Here is a 25,690-nt window from a genome sequence, read left to right on the forward strand (position 1 = left end):
AGGCAGCCCCCTTTCCTCTAAGCCTTTTGCTCTTGTGAAGTGAGAATCAGCATGGCTGGGCTGGGGTGCACCCCAGAACCCCCTTCCAGTGCTCTGGGAGACTCAGGGGAGGGGTAGAGCAAGGAAAAAGCTGACACAGGGTCCATAAGAGCTCTGAGGGGTTAACCAGGATCCATGAGACCCTTGGTCAGATGAGTCCGTTTCCAAAGAAAGGTATTGAAGAATTTCTGTAAGCCAGGTAGCTTCCTAAGGGGCTGTTTTATCATGCCATGGCGATTTTGAATTCCAGACTTTCTATCCTGGAGCTTGGGGCTTTCGATAATGAGACTGCAGCCATTGTTACTCTGGTCATTCCTGGGTGAGTGGGTTAGGGCGAGTTTCCCCATGTGTGTTTTGGGGTCTACATGGCTGGTCTATGCAACTGCCAGTCCTTAGTAAACAGAAAGCCTTCAGAGGGTCACGGAGATAGATAGGTGGTGGAAGGTGCAGGGCCTGATGGCCTTTCAGAGGGAGCTGGAGGGCTGGAGAGATGGCTCAGTGATTAAGGCTCTTGCCTGCAAAGCCTCACGACCTGAGTTGGATTCCCCAGTTCCCACGTAAAGCCAGATGCACAACGTGGCGCATGCGTCTGGAGTCCGTTTGCAGCCGCTGGAGGCCCTGGCGTGCCTATTTTCTCACTCTCTCTCTCTCTCTTTTCTACCTCTTTCTTCTTGCAAGTAAATAAGTAAAAATACTGATTTTAAAAATCCTTAAGCAAAAGAGGGAGCAGAGAAAGCAGGACCAACTTGAAGAGAATGCTGGTGTCGCATTTTCTCCTGGGCTGCTCCATCTCACGTGGCAGTCAAAACAGGGCATTTAAAAACATAGCTGGTACTGGGTGTGTTTGCCCACACTTTAATCCTAGCACTTGGGAGGCTGAGATAGGGGGATCATTGTGAGTTCAAAGCCAACCTGAGACTAGGTAGTGAATTCCAGCTCAGCCTGGGCTAAATCAAGACCCTATCTGGAAAAACCAAAACAACAACAAAAAAAAATGCACTTGGCCTGCGGAGACTGTTCAAGCTAAGTCTGATGTTGGTTCAGAATTTCTCTGCTCTCCTCATAGTTCACTAGCATTTCCTAATGTCGCCTTTCCTGTCTTATGTCAGGACACACCTTCTGCGCAGCGGCGTGTCCTCTGTCATTGGTTCTCTCCCCACCTCGTTTGCTGCTCATGTGACATCATGGCATCTCATGCCCTCATCTTTTCCAAAATATCCTCTGCATCGCATCAGTCCAGTCAGTCCTTAGGAGACTCACCAACCTTGCTGCTTTTATTTCTCTGCCAGCCACTCAGCCTTTCTCCTTGCCGTGTAGTGTTCTGTCTTATAGACATGTTGCTCTGTTTTTACCCATCACATACTTAGGGGGCATGGATTTTTTACTGTTGTAAAGGAAAACACCATAATCCCTTATGTGCTTATTTTTTAAACTTTTTATTTATTTACAAGCAGATTGAGAATGGGTGCGCCAGGGCCTCCAACCACTGCAAACAAGTTTCAGATGCATGTACCGCCCTGTGTATCTTCCTGCACACTGGGGAATCAAACTCAGGTCATCAGGCTTTTGGGGGAAAGTGCCTTAACTGGCGAGCCACCTCTATGAACATAGTTTCTAAATTATTTATTTATTTATGTGACAGTGAGAGGGAATGACAGAGAGTGAGAGACAGAGAGAGAAAGATGCAGATAGAGAGAATGGGCACAGCACCAGGACTCCAGCCACTGTAGATGAACTTCAGATGCATTTGCCACCTAGTGTGTATGGTTTACATGGGTACTGGGGATTTGAACCTGGGATCCTTTGGCTTTGCAGGCAAGTGCCTTAACCACTGAGCCATCTCTCCAGCCTGATGAACATATTTTTGCATGACTACAGATATGTTTCAGTTGCATAAGTGCCTAGGAGAGAAATTGCTGGGTGATGTTGGTAAATGTCTACATACTTGATCAGAAATGACCAACTTATGTCTCACCATTCTGCAATCCCACTAGCAGGGTGGGAAATTTTCCATAGACTTGGTTTGATTGGGATTTTGTAGATTTTTACAAAATATTTTATTTATTTATTTGAGAGAGAGAGAGAGAGAGAGAGAGAGAAAGAGAGAGAGAGAGAATTGGTGTGCCAGGGCCACAGCTCCAGACACATGCATCTGGCTTTACATGGGTACTGGGGAACCGAACCTGGGTCTTCAGGACAGTGCAAAGGCCCCTGGGATGAGGAAGGGTTTCTGCTGTAAGCCCTGCGGTGCAGAGCCATTGTCCTGCTGCCTGCAAGCCTGGAGACTGGTGTAGCAAAAGCATTGGGAGTCTCTCTCTCTCTCTCATAAAAATAATTAAATACCTAAAAAAAATTTAAAGAGTTGAGAAATGGCTTAGCAGTCAAAACACTAGCCTGCAAAGCCTAAGGACCCAGGCTCAACTCCCCAGAACCCACGCAAGCCAGATGCATAAGGTAACATGTGTACAAGGTCGTGCACACACACAAGGTGACATACGCATCTTGAGTTTGATTCAGGCACACACACAAGGTGACGTACACATCTTGAGTTTGATTGAACTGGCTAGAGGCCCTGGTGCACCAATTCTCTCTCTCTCTCTCTCTCTCTCTTATTAAAAAATATGCAAATATATAATTTTATTTTAAAAAAAGCATTAGGAGGCATGCTCCTGGAGTTGATCTGGCCTTTTTAAGGAGCTCCAGCCCAGATGTTCTTTAATCTAGAAGGAGACCTGGCTTTCCCTACATTGGACCACAGGGCCACCCACAAGCTGCAGGGAAATATCACCTAACAGGTGAGATCAAGAGTCCCATGGTTCCCTCCACCTCACAACGGGGCTCATGTTAAGCAAAGTCACCATAACTGTGACCTCCTGAGAACCTGTTTTAGTGCTTAATGCATCTGAAGTCATGAACTCTGCCCTCCTCCAAGTAGGCATCCCCATTTTTCAGGTGAGAAAATGAGGTGCCGAGGGCAAATGTCATTGAACAAAATCAACCAGTGTAGATGCAGAAAAAGAGAGGTTTGGGCTGAGGAGGGAGTTCAGGGTAAAGGTCTTGCCTCCCAAGGATGAGAACCTGAGTTCAGTGCCCAGCACCAACGTGGCACGCTGAGCATGTTGGCACACACCTGGAATCCCAAGGCTGGGGAGGCAGAAACAGGAGACTCCACGGAGCTCACTGACCAGCTTGTCTGGCCCACCCAGTGAGTTCCAGGTACTGTGAGAGACCCTTACTCAAAGACGAGGTGGATGGCATTCCTGAGGATAACATCCAAGGCTCTCCTCTGGCCTCCATATGTTTACACACACGTTATATTGCACCTGTACACACACACAAACATGTATTCCCCTCCACACAAACATGCATCCCCACACATGCAAACATGCATCCCCACACATATGCATGCATGCAAAAGAAATCAGGATTGGACCATAGGACCCCTTGAGTCCTCACCTGGCCTCGAATTTCCTATGTAGTCTCAGGGTGGCCTTCAACTCACATAGATCCTCCTACCCCAGCCTCCGGAGTGCTGGGATTACACCCAACTATTGTTTTTAAGATAATTTATTTGAGAGAGAGAGAGAGAATGGGCATGCCAGGGCCTCCAGCCACTGCAAATGGACCCCAGATGCATGCACCACCTTGTGCATCTTACTTATGCGGGTACTGGGGAATTGAACCTGGGTCCTTAGGGTTCACAAGCAAGTGCCTTAACCACTAAGCCATCACTCCAGCCCCCTTATTTTGAGAAACCTTTACCTACTCATCTCCACAGTGACTGCCAGTCTGCACCCCTATGAGCAGTGCTTGGGGAGCCCTCATCCCCACAGCATCACCAGCTTTCCTTGTCCTTTCTTTTCTATTTATTTTCTTTATTTATTTGAGAGAGAGAGACTGGGTGTGCCAGGGCCTGCAGCCACGACAAATGAATTCCAAAGGTGTGTGCCTCCTTGTGCATCTAGCTTATACAGGTCTTGGGCACTTGAGCATGGGTCCTTTGGCTTTGCAGGCATGCATCTTAACTGCTAAGCCATCTCTCCAGCCCCTTACTTTTTTTTTTAAATGACAGGTTGTGGCAGACAGCTTCAGGTTCTCTGAGATGAGCTTCCAGACCAGGCACAGTTATGGAGGAAGGGATATTTATTGAAGCTTACAGATCCGGGGAAGTTCCATAATGGCAGAAGACAATGGCCTGCTTTCACAGAACCAAGCAGAGAGAGAGAAGCACAAGCCAAAAAAGCCAAAAGCCACAGCACACTTCAGGAACTCCAGCTAGGCACAATTTGCGTATCTTTAGATTGACATCTGAAACCCGCCACCACACCTTAAGATCCACCCAGTGACACTGCCTCCAGCCAGGTGGCTGCAGATGCAAACTTCAAACTAATAAAACACTGAATATATTGGGGGCCATCGATTCAAACCACCACACAGACATTGTGACTGATGTGAGATAGGCTCTCAAAGTAATTTTAACTTACTCTTTCCTGATGGTTAAGGATATTGAATATTTCATGAATATTTATTGGCATTTGCATTTATGGTTTTGAGAACAGTCCCATTCAGTTCATTATCCATCTGTTGATTGGCAGTTTCAGTTTTTCTTTTTGTTTTTGGTGTTTAATTTTACAGTTCTTTGAATAGACTAGGTATTAGTCCTCTGTCTGAAATATGACTGCTCACTCTACAGATTATTTCCATTGCTCTACAGAAACTTCTTTTTTCTTCTTATAATATTTTATTTATTTATCTTAGAAAGAGTGAGAGAGAGAGAGAGAGAGAGAGAGAGAGAGAGAGAGAGAGAGAATGGGCATGCCAGGGCCTCTAGCCACTGCAAATGAACTCCGGATGTATGTGCCACCTTATACATCTGAATTTATGTGGGTACTGGAGAATTAAACCTGGGTCCTTAGGCTCTACAGGCAAGCACATTAACCACCAAGCCATCTCTCCAGCCCCCAGACATTTCTTAATTTAATGTAATGTCCTCAATCAATTCCTGGGGTGTTTCCTGTGTGATTGGAGTCCTTTTCAGAAAGTTCTTGCCCATGCCTATATCTTGAAGTGTCTTCTAAACAGACACTCAAAAATGGCATTTCAAGGGGCTGGAAAGATTGCTCAGTGGTTAAGGCACTTGCCTGCAAAACCTCATGACCTGTGTTCAATTCCCAGTACCCATGTAAAGCACAAAGTGGTGCATGCATCTGGAATTTGTTTGCAGTGGCAACAGATCCTAGTACACCATTGTCTCTAGCTTTCTCTCAAATAAAATAAATACAAATTAAAATTTTTTTTTTGTTTTTAATTTTATTTATTTATTTGAGAGCAACAGACAGAGAAAGAGGCAGAGAGAGAGAGAGAATGGACACGCCAGGACCTCCAGCCACCACAAACGAACTCCAGACACGTGCGCCCCCTTGTGCATCTGGCTAACATGGGTCCCGGGGAATCAAGCCTCCAACCAGGGTCCTCAGGCTTCACAGGCAAGCATGTAACCACTAAGCCATCTCTCCAGCCCAAAAATATTTTTAAAAAATATTTTTCAAGCCAGACATGGTGACACACACCTTTAATTCCAGGGCTTGGTAGGCAGAGGTAGGAGGATTGCTGTGAGTTTGAGGCTACCCTGAGACTCCATAGTGAATTCCAGGTCAGCCTGGGCTAGAGTGAGACCCTACCTCGAGAAAATAATATATATATATATATATATATATATATATATATATATTTCCAGCACCTCTTAGAGTCCACATTCATTATTATTATTATCATTGTCATTATTATTATTTTGGCTTTTTGAGATAAGGGTCTCACTGTCCCTCAGGCTGACCTGGAATGTACAATTTAGTCTCAGGGTGGCCTGGAACTCACCTGATCCTTCTACCTCTGCCTCCTGACTGCTGGGGTTAAAGGCGTGCGATAACCACGCCTGACTCAGAGTCATTTATGAATTGGAGGTAACAGTTGCTATCACATAGGGTTGCTGTAAGGCATCGTCACATTAATCTCTACAAAGGGCTTAGTACAGTAACTGCACAAAAGACCCTCTTAGCAGTGAGTGTCACTGTGGACCCATAATAGTGGTGGCTTTTTTCTCCCAAGGGCATGTTCTCTCCCTGAGAGGAGAGAGCATGAACGCGGTCCCACTGTCTTGTGTCCTTTCTCAGAGAGGCTTCCGTCCCCCACCCACCACCTCATGGATGGGCAAAGTTCCCATAACAAATTTTGCAAAAGTTCCCATTTGCAAATGATGTGGTTAAACAGATGTAAACCGGTCCCTTTCTTGCAAGATTTCTCAGAGCTTTTTACATTGCTCATGCGCATGGAGAAAGTTCCAGATGTGCATGTTATGTTGTAAGAAGTGTTTAACAAACCTAATTGATTTGTTTTTCAAGATATCTTATGGGACTTACATTTTGTAAACCACTCTCCCAGAAACATTGTTCAGGAAGGTTCAGGCTAGCCAAAAGTGAATCTTCCCAGCCCGAAGCTCTTTGTGACTATTAGCATACAGCACTTGACACAGGGCACACGCTCTTTTTGTTCTTTTGTAAACATAGCTTATAGTTTGACAAGAGAATTGAGCTTTGGAGCCTGCTCCTAAAAGTATATAGGAGCCATTCTTGCTTTTAAAGCTAGGAAACTTAAGACCCTTGAAAAATAATTAAGCTTTGTTATCATTCATAGCCATTTGAACTTTATACACATGTAATAATTCCCTTTCTTAGTTTTTCCTCCACCATATTTCTCAAAGCACATGATTCTTTTTTATTATTCATTTATTTGATATATATATGCATATATATATATATATATATATATAGAGAGAGAGAGAGAGAGAGAGAGACAGAAAGAGAATGGGCACACCAGGGCCTCTAGCCATGGCAAATGACCTCCAGATGCATGTGCCACCTTGTGCATCTGGCTTACATGGGTCCTGGGGGATCAAACCTGGGTCCTTAGGCTTCACAGGCCAGCACCTTAACTGCTAAGCCATCTCTCCAGCTCAAGCATATGATTCTTTATCAAAACATCCATGGGTTTTTTCACTAGTTTTGGTTTTCTTTATTTTTCTTCTTGATGTTTCATTTTGTTTATTCCTCTAATCCCAATAGAACCCCCCCCCCCCCACACACACACCCGTCTTTTGAGGTCCCTGTAAGAACATAGAGAACTTAGATCGGACTAAGAACCGAGGCAGCAAGCATTGGAGTCATTTTGGGTTTTATTGTCTGTGTGTTTCCCTACCTAGCAGAGCCAGTTGAGAAGTGGGCAGGTCCCACATTGACCCGCTGAAACGTGTTCTTAACTTTCTTCTAAGTCAGTGACTTGAGGAAAGAAGGGTTCAGTGTGACTTATGGTTTATGGGGTGCAGCCCAGCATGGCGGGGAGGCAGCGCAGCAGAAGCAAGAGGCACGGGGTCCTCTTACATCCGAAGTCAGGAAGGAGGGAGAGAGAGAGATGGATGGTCTTGCATGCTCAGCTGTCTTTCGTCTGTTAGTTCCATCTCAGAGCCCAGTTCTGCCGAGCGGTCACCCATACGGAGGGTGGCTTTTCCTCCCTCAGGTACAACCTCTCTGGAAACAAGACAGACATGTCTAAAGAGTATCTTTTAGGTGACCCCAAGTCTAGTCAGGTTGACAGTGAAGATTAGTGACTGTAGTCAGTTCCATGTCAGACTATGTCTTCTCACCGCCATGCACACACTTTTTCAAAAGAATTACTCATTTGACAGAGAGAGAGAGAGGAAGATTCAGATGGAGAGAAAGAGAGAGTATGGGCTTGCCAGGTCCTCTGGCCCCTTCAAACAAACTCCAGACGCCACCTTGTTCATCTGGCTTTATGTGGGCACTGAGGAATTGAACCCCAGTCCTTATGCTTTGCAGGCAAGTGCCTTAACAGCTGATCCATTTCTCCAGCCCTCATGTGCTTTTTTTTTTGGAGGGGGCAGGGTTGAGTTTTTTGGTTTTTCGAGATAGGGTTTCACTCTACACCAGGCTGACCTGGAATTCACTCTGGAGTCTCAGGGTGGCCTCGAACTCACAGCAATCCTCCTACCTCTGCCTCCCAAGTGCTAGGATTAAAGGCGTGCGCCACCACGCCCGGCTCCTCCTGTGCTTTTTAATGTACTGGTAGTTCTTTGCAAGCAGGAATCGGCTCTTCATGCCCTTAAATTTTTCTTCTCTCCCATTTGTCTTCCCTACTCTCTTTACAAAATTCTAGTATAGAATTGCTTTATTTGAGAAATCCTGATCCTAAGATATTACTTTGAAAAGAAAGTGGATATTTTCCAAACTGCCAATAAAGATATTGATAATATTGATTAAAAATAATAATTCTTAGGAAGTTAAATATTTAACGGCGATAGTCAGTGCCTGCCTGGGCCCTGTGCCCTGCGCTGAAGGAACTCGACCCTATCTATTACTTCTATTAACCATTTCAGTTCCTCTGACAGAGATATGAAGCATTGCTCTCCTTCTTTTATTGATGAGAAGCTGAGGCCTCCAGGCTGGACCTTGACCAAAGAAGGGCAGACAACATTGAGCTGGGGCAGGACTGGCCCCAGGATCCAAGTGGGAAAGCTACTGATTCCTCCAGCCTTCCTCTCTGGTCATGGCCAAGTGGAGCAGGCCGCCTTTCCTCTTGCATTCTCCCTCTGGTCCTTGTTGGGCAATTCCTCAGCCCATCAAGATCATGAAGTCATGCTCAATGCCTTAAGGAAAATTCGGTTACATTTTGATGAACCTTGTGAAAAAAAGCAAAAAAACAGGGTAATCATTAACTCCCCAATCATTGAAGTTAGCATTCAGCTCAGCCCCAGCTGGTAGAAACCCTTGGGTGAGTAACCAGTGAATAACCAGGGCAGCTTCCTTTCAAAAATAATTCCCATTCCTTAGTAATGAAATGAGCATGTTACAGCTTTGGGAGATGAAAGAATTTTACCAACAAATGAACAAATATTGAAATTTCTCATCACACTCTTTCATAATGATGCTAGCTTAATATTTTATAATGCTATGTTTTTAAAGATAGAATTCAAGTTTTCTTATATTTTATGGTTTCTCTTATATTTTTAAACGTAGAAGCAAAGTAGGTACTCAAGAAAAAAATTTAAATTCAACTCATATTTTATAAGTCCATATGTTTTCTCTCCCTCTCTCTCCTCTGTCTCTTTCTGTTCCTCTCTGACCTGGAATTCACTATATAGTCTCAGGCTGACCTCAAACTCACCCTTAAAATGGAAGGGGGTACTTTTTAATACTCATTTAGGAGATCATGAAACAGGCCCAGAAAAGCCCCTGTAGATGGTGAGGCAGGTAGAAACCCAGCCCTCAGCACCTCTCCCACTCCTCCATAGTAAGGTACCATTGGGTGTCAGGAAGGCACTGGGGCCCAATCTGCTCATTTGTCCTACTTATAAGAATAAACAACATTTTGAAATCATTACTCTCAAAGCCAGGGAATTATTTTTAAGGACACTTAGTCACTCCCCCTTAAATGGTTCCTTCTAGACCTAACCCGATTACAATCTTATGATTGGTTAAAAGCAGAAACAAAATAAAGGCAGAATGTATTTGGTTCTTCCTGTGCAGCAGGTCGCACGCGTGAACTCCGCGCTGGCCTCAGAGCCACTCTGGAGAAGTAGGCTCTGCCCCGTGCCAGGTGGGGGAGGCGTGGCGGCCGAGCTGTCACCAGGGCTGGGCTGTGGTCAGGCCGACCCCCCTGGCGTCTCGCCCTCGGCGCGTGCGTCCCCAGAACACCAGGGGTGCGGTGCTCTCGGAGCGTCGCCTCTCATCTGGGACGGCATCAAGACCAAATCCCATGTTGACTCAGGCCTTAGTGACCACAGCGAGAGCCACCGTGCCTATGATGTGGCCACAGCAGGCAAAGAAATGACTACAAATTTTCATTGTGTGTGTGTTTGTTTATTTATTTATTTTGGTTTTTCGAGGTAAGGTCTCACTCTAGCCCAGGCTGACCTGGAATTCATTCTGTAGTCTCAGGGTGACCTTGAATGTACAGCGATCCTTCCACCACTGCCTCCTGATTGCTGGGATTAATGCTACCATACCCGGTTCACGTGTGCGTGCATGTGTGTTTTAAGACATGTAACCCAGGCTGGCCTTGAACCTTTGACCTTCCCGCTTCTACCTGCCCCTTGGGATTCTGAGTGCATCGCCATACCCAAGACAGGTTTTCTTGCCTGGGTTTGTTTCTGTGCACAATGTAGGTTTTGCATTGCTAAATACTATGCTTTTCTGGAAAGGCAGACATGCATTTGATTCTTAGGAAAATCAACATACCATTTTAAGATTAATCTAGAGCCGGGCGTGGTGGCACACGCCTTTAATCCCAGCACTCGGGAGGCAGAGGTAGGAGGATTGCCAAGAGTTCGAGGCCACCTTGAGAGTACATAGTGAATTCTAGGTCAGCCTGGAGCAGAGTGAGACCCTACCTCAAAAAAGCAAAAACAAAAAAGAAAAAAAAAAAAAGAAAAAGAGATTAGAGGCCAGGTTTCTTATAAGCTATGTTGGCAAAGTAAATGTGATTAAATTTTGAAGATTCCTGTAAAGCAGAGGCATGAAAAAGTGACATCTTGTATCTTAAGGTCTTATTGTCCTGTTTTTATTCTTTTTTAAAATTTTGTTTATTTTTATTTGTTTATTTGACAGTGACAGACAGAAAGAAAAAGATGCAGAGAGAGAGAGAGAGAGAATGGGCACACCAGGGCCTCCAGCCATTGCAAATGAACTCCAGACACATGTGCCCCCTTGTGCATCTGGCTAACATGGGTCCTGGGGAATCGAGCTTTGAACCTGAGTCCTTAGGCTTCACAGGCAAGCACTTAACCGCTAAGCCACCTTTCCAGCCCTTGTATTTATTTTTATTTATTTACTTAGTGTGTGTTTGTGTATAGATGTACCATGGTCTCTTGCCACTGAAAGTGAACACTAGATACATATATACACCATCTTTTTAATTATCTGGCTTTATGTGAGTTCTAGGGAATCATATCCAAGCTGGCAGGTTTTGCAAGCAGGCACCTTTAACTACTGATCCATCTCCCTGACCCTTATTTTTTCATGTGTGTATAAGTATATGTGCATATGTATGTGGTGTGTATAGATGTACCATGGTCTCTTGCCAGTGTAAATGAATAGCAGGTACATACATGTAGCACATGTTTTGGTTTTTCAATTGTCTGGCTTCACATGGGTACTGGGAAACTGAACTCAGGCTGGCAGTTTTGCAAGCAGGCACCTTTCATTCCTGAGTCATCTCCCTAACTCTTATTTGTTGATTTGTATGTAAGTATATGTGTATGTGGTGTGGGGGGGTCATATGCACATGCATGTGCCAATGAGGCACCCCAGGCACCCCTGTGCAGAGGCCAGAGGAGGCCCTTGGGTATTCTCTGCCATGGCTCTTCGACTGTATCTCCTTTGGACAAGGTACCTCAGGGAAGCTTGAGCTCTCAGATTTCTGGGTAGACTGCTTGACAGGTAAATCCTGGTGAGCCTCCTGTCTCTAGCACCCCGTCCTCAGCTCCAGGGTCACAGTTGTGTGTGACCATGCCCAGCCAGAATTCTGGGTGGGAGCTCGGAATTGAAGCGGTCCTTGGGCAGGCACAGCAGTTGCTTTTACCTACTGAGCCATCTCCTTGGCCCCGTCAGGGTCTTATTTGAACTTTGAGAGGCAAGAACATGGGGTCACCATTTGGAAAACAATTTGGTAGTTCTTCAAAACGCTAAATGACCTAGAAGTTCTGTCCCTATATGTCTATTCAAAAGTACCCAGCACATATCCACCCATAGCCAACTTATGTGTGTCCATGTCCACCAACTGACAGCTGGATCCAACATTATTCCTTACGATGAACCTTTTAGCAATAAAAAGTGATGGAACGGAATGGAATACTGACTTGCACTTCCACATGGAAACATTAAGCTAGAGCCAAGAAGCCAGACACAGAAAGCTGCACGTTCTGTGACCCCATCCACGAGACATGTCAGAATAGGCAAATCCACAGATGGAAAACATAGGTTATAAAAGGTGAAGGCCTGAGCATTGGGGTGAGGGTAAGGGATGGCTGTCAGGTTTAGGGCTTCTAGGAACATGCTTTTTAAAAATATTGTTATTGGAGCTAGAGAGATGGCTTAGCACTTAAGGCACATGCCTGCAAAGCCTAAGGATCCAGGTTCAATTCTCCAATTCCTATATAAACCAGATGCACATGGTGGCACATGTATCTGAGGTTCATTTACAGTGGCTAGAGTATGCACCCATTCCATCCCTCTCTCTCTCTCTCTCTCTCTCTGTGCCTGTGTCTCAAATAAATTAATATTGTTATTTATTAATTTGCAAGCACTGAGAGAAAGAGAGCAAGCGAGCATACCAGGGCCTCCACTTATGTGGGTCCTGGGGAATCAACCCTGGGTCCTTAGGCTTTGCAGGCAAGCGCCTTAACTGTTGAGCCACCTCTCCAACCCACAGATAAGATTTCTTGTTGGGGCAATGAAAGCATTCATCCTTATGTAATGGTAGTGATCACACTGAGTTGGATTGAGGCTATGGTCCAGTGGTCAAACACTTTGTAGCACCCATGAGACCCTGAGCTTACACATGTGCACAGAAGGCCCACTGAACTGTGCATTGTGAGAGGTGCCAAATCTGTTACTGTGTTAGAAATTAGTTGACCCAATTATGTTTCTCCTAACACAAGAGGAGGAAATATGAGGTGGATAGGAAACCAAGGAGTGCCACACATTAGAGGATGTTGGTTGTGGAGAAATAACTTGGATTCTGCATTTTCATGCCATGCAAAGGATATACAGAATTATTTCTATGATACAGACACTATGTATGAAAGAAATGCTCCCAGAAATGTTAGAATTGACATGAGATGTTCTGTTAGGAATTGTGCATTTTTGTGCTTTATTGCATTCTTTTCTTTAGCTTTATTGAAATAATCAACTCTAGGCTCCAGTTAGGGTTTTGATGTAACCCCAGTCACACCTACGTTACATATCTATGGATTTGCCTCTTCTGCCGTGTCATAATGAGGGAGTGAGGGAATATGGGATTTTGTGTATAGTTCTTTGATCTAGCCTAACATTTTGACGGAGCAGCATGGATCAGTGTTTCAGGACTTTTTATTGTCCAATATCCTACTGTAAATTATACAGTAACATGCTTGTCCAAGTCCATTGCTGTGCCCAAGTCCTTTGGATGACTCTGAGAATATGCCTTCCCCATTCATAGTTAAAATAGTGACTTCTGTACATGTCCTGAGTGTCTTTCGTACTGAACACATACATTTCTCTAAGCCAGTCCCGTCATGACTTCATAGTGCACCTCGGTGTGGTTGTAGTTTCTCCCCGGAAGGCTCACGCACGGGAAGGCACTCATTCTGTGTGGGGCAACACGGAAAGCAGCAATAGGATCTTTAAAAAGTGACGCCTGGTGGGGGCTGCTGAGTTGTTGGGGTGTTGCAAGAAATTAAGGTAGTTCTCTTGGGTCCCTGTGAATGCCTTTAAGAATGAGCTGTTTGGGGCTGGAGAGATGGCTTAGTGCTTAAAGTGTTTGCCTGCAAAGGCAAAGGACCCTGTTCAATTCCCCAGGACCCACATAAGCCAGATGCTCAAGATGGTGAATGCGACAAGAGTTTGTGTGCAGTGGCTGAAAGCCCTGTTACAACCAGTTTTTCTTTCTCTCTCTCCCTCTCCCTCTCTCTTTCTCTCTCTGCCCCTCCTCAAATACATAAATAAAAATATATTTAAGAAAATGAATGAGGGCTGAGGAAATGGCTTAGTGGTTAAGGCATTTGCCTGTGAAGCCTAAGGACCCAGGTTTGATTCCCCAGGACTCACGTAAGCCAGGTACAAAAGAGGGCACATGTGTATGGAGTTCATTTGCAGTGGCTGGAGGCCCTGGTGTGCCCATTCTCTTTTCTCTTATCTGTCTGTCTCTCTCTCTCTCTCTCTCTCTCTCTCTCTCTCTAATAAATAACTTAATTAAATATTTTAAAAATAAAATAAAAACTAATGAGCTATTTTAAGAGCAAGTCTGATGCCCTCCCCCAGACCACACCACACACACACACACACACACACACACACACACACACACGCAGCTTCAGTTTACCGTGGCAGCCACCATGGTGCCCTGTGTCCTCATGTTCTCACAAGAGAACAAGTGAGTTTCCTAATCTGGCATTTTCAGCCTCCACAGTCGCATTGTTGATGCATCTCTTTCCTTTACACACCACTCGGTTCCCCATTTTGTGTTGTCAACAGAAAAGACTCATCCCAAATATTTGTCAAGAAATTAAGAATTATTTATTTTTGGCTGGAGAGATAGCTCAGCCATTAAGGCACTTGCCTGCAAAGCCTAATGACCCAATAGTAGGACTCCTATGCTGTGACTTCTCTCAGCCCAGGCTTGGTATTCTATATTTGCAAGCGGAGAGAGATAGAAGAGAGCCAGACAGAGACAATGGGAGCCCCATGTCCTCCAGCCACTGCAAACGAATTCCGGATGCATACGCCACCAGGCCCAATATTCTTTTTTTTTGTTTTGGTTTTGGTTTTTGAGATAGGATCTCACTCTAGCCCAGGATGACCTGGAATTCTCTCTGAAGTCTCAGGGTGGCCTCGAACTCACAGCAATTCTCCTACCTCTGCCTCCCAAGTGCTGGGATTAAAGGCATGCGCCACCACGCCTGGCTTCAGGCCCGATATTCTAATACCATTGGTGTGCACCCACTGAACCTACTCTGAGACGCTTAGCTATTTCCATGAAGAATGTCGATTGCATTCTACTTATACTCCCCATGGTCTGTAGTTTGTTTGGCATGAAATTTTGCTATAGAGGCCTCATTTTAAAATGTGTCAGATTTGGGCTAGAGAGATGGCTCAGCAGGTAAAGGAACTTGCTTGCTAAGCCTGATGATTCATGGTCAAATCCCCAGTCCCCAAGTGTAGCCAGATGCACAAAGTGGAACATGTGTCTGGAGTTCATTAGCCATGGCAAAATGCCCTGGTGTGCCCATTCCCTCTCTCTCTCCCCTACCTCTCTGCTTGTAAATAAATAAATAAAATATTTTAAAAGGGCCGGAGAGTTGGCCTAGCAGTTTAGGTGCTTGTCTGAGAAGCCTAAGGACCCAGGTTCAATTCCCCCACTACCCATGTAAGCAAAATGCATAAGGTAGCACATGTGTCTGGAGTTCATTTGCAGTACCTAGAGTCCCTGGCACACTCATTCTCTTTCTCTTCTCTCTCTCTGTTTCTCTCAAACAAATAAAAATAAAATATTTTTAAAAATATATTAAAAAGTAAAAACAAAAATATGTCACATTCTTGACACAAAATAACCGTGGTGTGACATGTACTTTGTGCCATTTGATTCATTACAGAGCATGACAGTCACTACAGCAAAGGCAAGAAGAAAACCCGAACCAGAGAGTGGGGGAAGAAAAGCCTGGCGGACGAGGTGGCGCTCTTACACAGCGACTTGTCCGTCAGGACATTTTCCGACAATGGCAACAAGACAGACAGCACCAGGGACAGGAGGACTCACAGGAGAACCAAACGTTTCCTGTCTTATCCACGCTTTGTAGAAGTGATGGTGATGGCCGACTACAAGATGGTTTTGTACCATGGAGCAAACCTTCAACACTACATTTTAACCTTAATGTCCATTGTAAGTACACTGAAAAGACGGCAGTGATTCACGAGCTACCTGAATGTGCCAGTGGGGGCTCGGCTTTTCTTTTCCATACTGCTTTGGGGTGTCGTTAAGGGCTAGCATCTCAGCTGCTCAGGAGAACGCCTGGCTGTTCGTTGACTACCCGGTGGAGGTTATCAATATTGAGTATGGATTCTGTGTTAGATGGTGTGCTTTTTACTTAAAAGGTATGATTTCCAAATCTCCACTCAATGGTCTTAGATGGGATCACCCATGCTGGTCTTATTGATAAGAACACTGACTCAGAGGAATTAAGGCATTTGCCCATGGTCAGGCACAACTCACAAAGGGCGTCTATGTCATATGTGACCTTCAGCTCGTCCACTTCCCAAATGTCATAGTTTTTGTCTGACTTAGGAACTTTGCACAGCATGGAAGGACTGTGCGATACTGGCTCAGAGTTCCAGTTCGTCTTGGAGCTGTTTAGAATGCCATAGTGCCATAGGCCAATCTAGCATCTTTATAATTAAGCAGCCCTGAGGCGAAGACTAGAGGTTGTTGTATTTTTCTCTTTCTTTGTTTTTTTTTTCCTTCCTTCCTTCTTTTTTTTTTTTTTTTTTTTTGGAGAAAGGGTCTCACTCTAGTCCAAGCTGACCTGAAATTCATTATGTAGTCTCAGGCTGGCCTTAAACTCAGAATGACCCTCCTATCTCTGCCCCTTGAGTGCTGAGTTCTATGTGCCACAATGCCCAGCTTCTTTTTCTTTTATAAAAATATTTTTTTATTTATTGGAGAGAGTGATACAGAGAAAGAGACACAGAGAGAAAGAGTGAGCGACCGTGTACGGACACACTAGGGCCTCCTATAATTACAAATGAATTCTAGACACGTGCTTCACTTTGTGCATCTTGCTTTATGTGGTTTCATAAACAGCTCCATGCTGCCTGGATGAACTTCCACACCAGACACAGCTTATGGGAGGAAGGGATTTATTTGAAGCTTACAGATCCAGAGGAAGTTCCCTAATGGCAGGAGAAACAGCTCCCTCTCAGAGATCCACGAAGACAGAGACACCAGCAGGAGCAAAGCCTGCAGTCAGACAGCAGGAAGCTCAGGCAGAACTTATGCACTCTGCATACCTTTGGGCTGGACCCCAGGGTCCACCCCCAGCACCACCTCTTCAAGCCATGTGGCTGGAAATCCAAGTTATAAACTCTAATAAAGTCCTGAGTCTCTTGGGGGACATAAACTCAAACAAGCAGAAGTGGTTACTGGGGAATTGAACTTGGGGCATCAGGCCTTTCAAATAAGCACCTTTAACCTCTGAGTCCTTTCTCCAGCCCTGCTCTTCCCTGTTTGCTACTCCCCTATTATATTGGAAACACAAAAAATTGGCATGGTCAGCACGTCAAGCAGAGCCAATCACTACTGACCAAAAACTAAATAGACATCTCACTATATGATCCTTGCATCTTCCCAGGAGCAACCATTTTTAGAACTTCTGCTGCTTCTAACAAGAACTGTTCAATAAAAATATAATCTGAGTCACATATTTAAATTTTCTAGTAGATGCACATTTAAAGAAACAACAGAGTAAAATTAATTTTAATCTAATTTTTTAAATATTTATTTACTTATTTATTTATAAGAGAGAGGGTGGGAAAGAATGGACGTGCCAAGGCCTCTAGCCACTGCACATAAACTCTAGAGGCATGCGCCACCGTGTGCATCTGGTTTATGTGGGTACTGGGGAATCAAAGCTTAGGCTTCACAGGTAAACACCTTAACTAATAAGCCAACTCACCAGCCCTTTGTCTAATTTTTTAAAAATATTTTTTGTTTATTTTACTTATTTATTTATTTATTTGAGGGCAACAGAGAGAGTGAGAAAGAGAGAGAGAAAGGGCACACCAGGGCCTCAAGCCGCTGCAAACAAACTCCAGACGCATGCACCCCCTGTGCATCTGGCTAACATGGGTCCTGGGGAATCGAGCCTCAAACCAGGATCCTTAGGCTTCACAGGCAAGTGCTTAACTGCTAAGCCATCTCTCCAGCCTGGTCTAATTATTTTTTAATCTGTGAAGTTTATCTTTTCAAAAGCTATGATGAAAGATTTTACTTAATTTTAAAAATATTATTTACTTGCAGTAGCAGAGGCCAGTAAGTTAAAAAGGAGACATAAAGGGAAGAGAAAGGAAGGGAGGAGGGTACTTAATAGGTTGATATTGTATATATGTAAGTACAATGATTGTGATGGGGAGGTAATGTGATGGAGAATGAAATTTCAAAGGGGAAAGTGTGGGGGGTGGGGAGGGAGGGAATTACCATGGGATTTTTTTTTTTAATAATCATGGAAAATGCAAATAAAAATTTAAAAAAATTTTTTAAAAATCACAAAAGGAAAAAACTCTTGGGATCACTATTCCCCATTCGGCATGGACACAAATATTAGCAAATCAAATCCACTGGTTCATAAATTTTAAATGAGAGATTCAGGTCTTGAATTGGGGTCTTTGATGCATTTGGAGTGGACTTTTGTTGATGAGAGGTACAGATCTGACATAGTTATTGTATGTGTGGATATCCAGTGTTCCCAGGACTATTTGTTGAAGGTGATATCTCTGTTCTCAAAAAAAAAAAATATTTAATTGCAAACTGAGAGAGACAGAATGAGAGAAAGAGAAAGAGAGAGAGAGAGAGAGAATGGGCATAGTAGGGCCTCTAGCTGCTGCAAATAAACTCTAGATGCATGCATCACTTTGTGCATTTGGCTTTTTACGTGGGTACTGGGGAATCGAACCCAGGTCACTAGGCTTTGCAGGCAAGTGCCTTAACTACTATGAAATCTCTCCAGCCCTACTTTTTTAAAAAAAATATATACTCAGTCTTCAAATTCCAGGGTAAAGCTTACACTTACAGGACATCTCAGTTTGGACTAGCCACATTTTGAGTGCTCAGTAAGCACACGGGGCAGGTGGCCATGCTGCTGAGACTTGGAACATTGCACGTTTCTTAGGCAAATATGTTGCAAATACAGTTAGTTCTACATTCCTGCAAGAACATCATCTTGGGGTTTTCATCCATCAGTGTTCCCCAAAGACTTGGAAGAGCTTCCCCATGCTGGTATTTGACACACTCTCTTGCTCCTGTTGCCCACCTGATTTGGCCAGGCGGTGGTGCCCAGCCTCTACCCAGGCCATGGTTTCCCTGCCATCATGAAGCTTGCCCTCGAGACTCCGAGCCAAAATAAACCCTTTCCTCCCATCAGCTGCTTTTGGTCGGGCGCTTCCTGCCACCAATGTGAAACTGACTGCAACAACATATGTCTCCATTAGGGCTGGAGAGATGGCTCAGTGATCAAGGCTCTTGTCTTCAAAGCCTGATGACTCAGGTTTGATTCCACGGTACCCTATGAACAGCCAGATGCAAAAAGGGCATCTGGCTTTTGTTTGCAGCAGCTAGAGGCCCTGGCCTGCAGGGCCATTCTCAATCTCTCTCTCTTTCCCCTTGCAAATAAATTTTAAAAATGGGCTGGAGAGATGGCTTAGCAGTTAAGCGCTTGCCTGTGAAGCCTAAGGACCCCGGTTCAAGGCTTGCTTCCCCAGGTCCCACGTTAGCCAGATGCAGAAGGGGGCTCATGCGTCTGGAGTTCGTTTGCAGAGGCTGGAAGCCCTGGCGTGCCCATTCTCTCTCCCTCTATCTGTCTTTCTCTCTGTGTCTGTCACTCTCAAGTAAATAAATAAATTGAAAAAAAATGTATTTAAAAAATTTTAAAAATAATGAAAATTTTGAAAAAAGACATGGTGCCCAGCCTAAGAAGTGACTAGCTTACTGCTAACCCAGAGTTCATAATTAACTTGACAAACTTTATTTTGGTTGCAGGTAGCCTCTATCTATAAAGACCCAAGTATTGGAAATTTAATCAATATTGTTATTGTGAACTTAGTCGTGATTCACAATGAACAGGTAATGTAATTTCTTACGCTCATTTCTTCTGTCTGCATCAGAAATAGCGGATGCAATTGGCGTTGATATCACAGACCAAATGTAATTCCTCTCTGTACCTAGGAAGGACCGTCCATAACTTACAATGCCCAGACGACATTGAAAAGTTTCTGTCAGTGGCAACACTCGAAGAACCAAGCCGGCGGGGTCCAGCATGACACAGCAGTTCTGGTAACGAGGTAGATGGCCGTCTGATTCCTCCCTCGGATCTCTCGGTTCCAGTCAAGTCGATGGGAAGGGTCACTGTTGACATTTTGCACCTGATAATCCTTTGCTCTGCTGGCTGCCCTGAGGGTCCCATCCCTGGTCACTCTCTTTCTTCCTCTCAATTGTGACAACCTACTGGGTCACCAAACGCTGCCACATGTTCCCCCTGGGGAACAAGTAGTGGAGAAGAAACTGGCTGAAAACCTCTGTCAGGCCGGCACCAGGTAAAGGCTCAGTCTTTCAGGCAGGCCTGAAAGCAAATTCCCTGTGATAAGTGGGACAGCTGATGCTGCCACACAGTGTGTGTCCAATGATGCCACCTTGTGTGATTTTGCGTGAAGCCACACATAGGGATTTAAAAGAAAACAATAGTGAAATCTTTCAGTGGTCAAATGGTAACTCCAATCCCAGAGAACATTGACACAGTTACACAGGTGACCAGGAGGGGCTCTGACTTTATTATACTTTTCACTGTGGGTCACCCCCGATGTGGTCATAAACACTTTTATTTGCCCCAGGCCTTTGCAGGAGATTAAACCTAGGGCCACGTAGGATCATGAACACATGCTCAACCACTGGGCTCTACCTCCCAGCACCCCCCAGCACCCCCACTGGCTCTTAAATGAACTTAAGTGGAAACAGTGACCACTTTTCGATCTCTTCCTCTAGAGCCCTGGGGAACTCTTGCTAGGAACGGTTCCCAGTGATAGTATGGGAGACTTCTAGATGCAACCTGGAACCCAGTCTTTTGCAGGGGGTTGTAAAACCCTGGCTCTGCTAGTTTGCTTTTGTTTTCTCCCCCTCCTTAAAATGTTTGTCTAGGGGACTGGAGAGATGGCTCAGCAGTTAAGGTATCTGTGTGTAAAACCTAGCGATCTAGGTTTGATTCCCCAGCACCCCCATAAAGCTAGATGCACAAAATGGTGCATGCATCCGGGTTTTGTTTTCAGTGGCTAGAGGCCTTGGCGTGCCCTTTTTTTCTCTGTCTGTCTCACCTCTATCTCTCTTTGCTTGCAAATGAATAAATAAATAAAAATATTAAAAGCAAAATATTTAGAACAAAATGTGTGCTGGCAGAGAATGTTCAGAAGTGTCTGAGGTGTGTGTCTGTACTGACGTCTCTCTTCTGCTCTCGTCCAGACAAGACATCTGCCGAGCTCACGACAAGTGTGACACCCTGGGTGAGTCCTCTGTGTGTGGCCTCTGGGGCTGCAAGGCATGGTTAGAGGTCTCTCTTCCAAGTCACAGTTGCTTCCTCAAGTAAATGCTCCTTGTTTCTCCCTGCCCTGCCCCGCAGGTCTGGCCGAGTTGGGAACCATTTGCGACCCTTCCAGAAGCTGCTCCATCAGTGAGGACAGTGGCCTGAGCACAGCGTTCACTGTGGCTCACGAGCTGGGCCACGTGTGAGTATTCCTCTGAGGAGCTCCCCGGATTCAGAGTCCCCAGAACCTTCCTCCCTTCCCACCTGCAAGCTCTTGCTAGACTTCAGAGGAGGCTAGATGCTTAGATGCGTCCCGAGTCACAGGGTTTCCAGGGTGGAAAGCTTTCAACCCGCTTGGGAGAAATGACTTTGATTCTAGAGAGTTAAATGAAGGCAGTGCACTGACCCTCTTTAGTGCTACTTCTGCATGCCTTCAGCGTAATTTCTTATGCTTAATGCGCAAAGTCTAACAAGACTTTCCTCGGGGCTGCAGAGATGGTTCAGTGGTGAAGGCACTTGCCTGCAAAGCCTAATGACCTGAGTTTGATTCCCCACTACCCACAGATGAACCAGGTAGCACATGCATCTGGAGATCGTTTGTAGCAGCTAGAGGCCCCGACATGCCCGTTCACTCTGTCTCTGTCTCTCCTCCCTCTCTCTCCTTCTCTTCTGGGCATGGTGGCGCACACTTTTTATCCCACCATTTTGGGAGGCAGAGGTAGGAGGATCACTGTGAGTTTGAGGCCAGCCTGAGACTACAGAGTGAATTCCAGGTCAACCTGGGCCAGACTGAGAGCCTACCTCGAAAAAGAATAAAAAAAGGAATGTCTTCTCCTGGGAACAGGGGCAGGAGTTGTTCTTCCCACCAGTGCAAGGATGTCTTAGCTTCGAGAACTTTCCTGAATCAAAATCTTTGTCCAGGACAATGTTCCAACATTGTTCAGGCCCACAAGGTTTTCATAAATTCAGATTTTTTCCAGCTTTAATAAAATGTGGCTGTACTTCAAACAGTTATCATTTAGAACACTAATGTTTCTGTGTCAGAGAGTAAAATGAACAGAGACACATGAAATTACTTCCTAATTATGGTAACTCATTGATCATCTCAGTTTCTCCCATTTTTTTAACTATTTATTTATTTGCAAGAGAGAGAATATACCAAGGCCTCTTGCCCCTGCAAATAAACTCCAGATGCATGTGCCACTTTGTGCATCTGGCCTTATATGGGTGCTGGAGAATTGAACCTGTGTCGTTAGGCTTTGCAGGTAAGCACCTTAACCGCTAAACCACCTCTTCAGCCCCCATTTGTTTTTAAGAGTCAGAGCACAGTTAGAATAGAGTGTAAACCAGTGTAAATTTATTAGAAATTATTTTGATGTCCGGACTGTTTTTCTAAACTAACTGAACTACTGATCATTTATATGTTTTACATAATTTTCTCCCAAATGATTATTAATATAGTAGAACTACAAGCCTGCTTGTGTATCTGATGCTAATTTTATTTAGAGCTAATGTCAATGAAGCAAGCATTGAAATTCAAAGACTTTTTCAAGACCTCTTCTATGCAGCATACCGTGCTGTGTGTGGAGCAAGAAGTTTGCGTACACACACACACACACACACACACACACACACACGTATGTGCACACAGCCATCTCTAGCTCAGCTCCACAAATATGGGTACATTTTAAAATTTTTATTTATTTATTTGCAAGAGGGATAAATAGAAAAAAGCATGAGAAAGAGAGCAAGAGAGAGCAGAGGCACACCAGGGCCTGCCGCCACTGCGGGACGCACTCCACACACATGCGCCACCTCGTGCATCTGGTTTTACATGGGCTCCAGGGAATAGAACCCAGGGTCAACAGGCTTTGCAAGCAAGTGCCTTTTAACTCTGAGCCATCTGCACAGCCCAAGCTGGATACATTTTGGGGGGAGTAATCTGAGGTAGGGTCTCAATATAGGTCAGGCTGACATGGAACTCACTATGTAGTTCCAAGCTGGCCTCGAACTCAGAGCAACCCACCTACCTCTGCCTCCCCAGTGCTGGGATTTAAGGCTTGTGCTATCACAGCGGGCTACGTGGATACATTTTTATATGAGTCCTTTTCAACCATGTTTAAAAATAAGCCCATTTTCTTTTCTCCTAAGGGTGCATGGTCAGGGCATGGCTTTCAATTTAGAAGATTTACTCAACATTTTGTCGGTTTTTAAAAATTATTATTTATTTATTTGAGAGAGATAAAAAGGCAGATATAGGGCTGGAGAGATGGCTTAGCAGTTAAGCGCTTGCCTATGAAGCCTGAGGACCCCAGTTCAAGGCTTGATTCCCCAGGACCCACGTTAGCCAGATGCACAAGGGGGCGCACGCATCTGGAGTTCGTTTGCAGTGGCTGGAAGCCCTGGCACGCCCATTCTCTCTCTCTCTCTCTCTCTCTCTCTCTCTCTCTCTCTCTCTCTGCCTCTTTCTCTGCCTGTTGCTCTCAAATAAAGATAAAAAATTTTTAAAAAGGCAGATGCTTATATATATATATAATGTGTGTGTGTGTGTGTGGAGAGAGAGAGAGAATGGGTACACCAGGGAATCTAGCCACTGCACTGCAAAAGAACTCCAGACACATGCTCCACCTTGTGCATCTAGCTTTATGTAGGTCCTGGGGAATTGAACCTGGGTTCTTTGGCTCTGCAGGCAAGTGACCTAACCACTACGCCATCTCTCCAGCCCCATTTTGTTCTTTCTTATGACCCCTACGACATCTTCATGAGATGCAGAGGCTCCTCAAAGAGATTTCCAACTCTGGCTCCCTGACTGAGAAACCCTATGGCTTTGATCTAGTGATCAAACCTATTTATTGCCTCAATTCCTCATCTACAAAGTGTGGGTGCTGGTACAGTCATCCTTGATTATCGGTGGGGCACTGGTTCCAGGACCTGGCATGGGTACCAACATCCACAGGTGCCAAGCCCTTTGTAGAAAGAGGCGTAGTGTTTGCACCTCACCTCTGCCCCCCTTTCTATTCATGTCCCATCACCGTCTCTGGGGGCCATGTGGTATCTCAGACCCTGTAAAGAGCTGGGGTGCTGCAGTGCTTGGAAACCGTTAGCAAGGAGAAAGAATGCATGTGTTTAGTGCAGACAGTTTTGGGGGGATTTCCTCCTGAATGTTTTCCATCTGCAGTTAGACCATGCAGCTGTGTGACCTCCAGATGTGATGTACTATTCATTATGTCAAATAAGTGGTAAAGTAACGTGTGTAAAATATGAAGCATTCTTCCTAACATATCCCCGATGCCAGACAGTCCCAGTCAGTAATGTTCAGTAAGGGCTCCACAGTAAGTGTTGGTTATCCCCACAATAAGCAAATGCGACCGATGTTTAAATGCAATGTTCATTTATATGATGAAATAAGCTCAATTTTACAACGTTATGGTGGGCTAAAGAATCAAGGCCAGCCACAGAGAATCAAGGTAGGATTTGAATGATTTACTTGTTTGTGGCGAGACTGCATAGACCATTCAGTTAGAACTAGTGCAGACCTTTGAAGAAACAGATTTTAAAACCATTACTGAATTCAACCAAGATGAATCACATTTTGCCATCTCTACTGGCAAGCTAAGAAGCTTACACTTTTTATTATTTATATACAAATGGAAAGAGAGAGAATAAGCACATCAAGGCCACTGCAAATGAACTCCAGATGCACGTGCCACTTTGTGCATCTGGCTTTATGTGGGTCCTGCGGAATTGAACCCATGTGGTCAGACTTTTCAAGCAAGTGTCTTCAATTGCTGAGACATCTCTGTAGCCCCATTGCTTTTTTTTTCAAAGCAAACAAAACAAGACACAAAAAAATTGTGACAAAGGCACGTAGGCTATCATTTTCTTTCATCGGAAGCAAGTCCACATCATTCTATCTATCTCACTCGCGTGTTCCTGGTGCTCAGTGAGAACTGCCTTAGTGCTCCGTTAACCCACACCTGCTCAGTTCTGGGATTGGCAGCAGTCTTAAGAGAGAGGTGTAACCCCATGACCTTGTCCCAGCCTGGGCTGGAAGGCCATGTGGGCCAGAGAGGAGATTGTCACGTTGTGGAAATTACTTACTATCAGCCTTTCCTCTTCCTCTGGTGGAGCCAAGAATGGAAAGTGTGTGTGAGAGCTGCCGCTGAGTCCTGCCTGGGCCAGAGGACGCTGGCCATCCTCCATGGCCTCCTCCCTGGCAAAACCTGGAAGAACTTAAAACTGCTGACTTTCCAAGAGGCTGGTTACTGAACTGTTGGCCCTGGCAGGAAGCATGAAAGCGTTTGCCATTCTCTGAACCCAGCTGGCTGCATCCACGTGTGCATGGTACCCGTGATCACCCAGTCCTCTCCGCTTACTGGCCACACTCTTTGAAAAGGGCCTCACGATGTGCATACATAGGAATAACACTTGTCACCCTGGCCCGGAAGCAGGAGATGCCAAGGCCTATGGTTACAATGCCTTTCACTACAAAGCTTCACTTCCCAACATGGGCTGACTTTTATATTCACTATAGTAACCCCACTTGCC

At 44.9% G+C, this 25,690-nt stretch overlaps 1 protein-coding gene across 1 annotated transcript in view; it reads left to right on the forward strand.

Moving 5' to 3' along the window:
- The window catches only part of Adamts9 (ADAM metallopeptidase with thrombospondin type 1 motif 9), a 189,328-nt gene that overhangs the window by 13,112 nt on the left and 150,526 nt on the right, over window positions 1–25,690 (forward strand). Inside the window, exons 4-8 of the mRNA XM_045135846.1 lie at window positions 15,458–15,744; window positions 19,612–19,695; window positions 19,798–19,913; window positions 21,082–21,122; window positions 21,239–21,344. Coding sequence (XP_044991781.1) covers window positions 15,458–15,744; window positions 19,612–19,695; window positions 19,798–19,913; window positions 21,082–21,122; window positions 21,239–21,344 — 634 coding nt within the window. The remainder of the gene's footprint in view (window positions 1–15,457; window positions 15,745–19,611; window positions 19,696–19,797; window positions 19,914–21,081; window positions 21,123–21,238; window positions 21,345–25,690) is intronic.

The sequence above is a fragment of the Jaculus jaculus genome, chromosome 16, assembly GCF_020740685.1.
Source record: "Jaculus jaculus isolate mJacJac1 chromosome 16, mJacJac1.mat.Y.cur, whole genome shotgun sequence".
NCBI classification, from domain to species: domain Eukaryota; kingdom Metazoa; phylum Chordata; class Mammalia; order Rodentia; family Dipodidae; genus Jaculus; species Jaculus jaculus.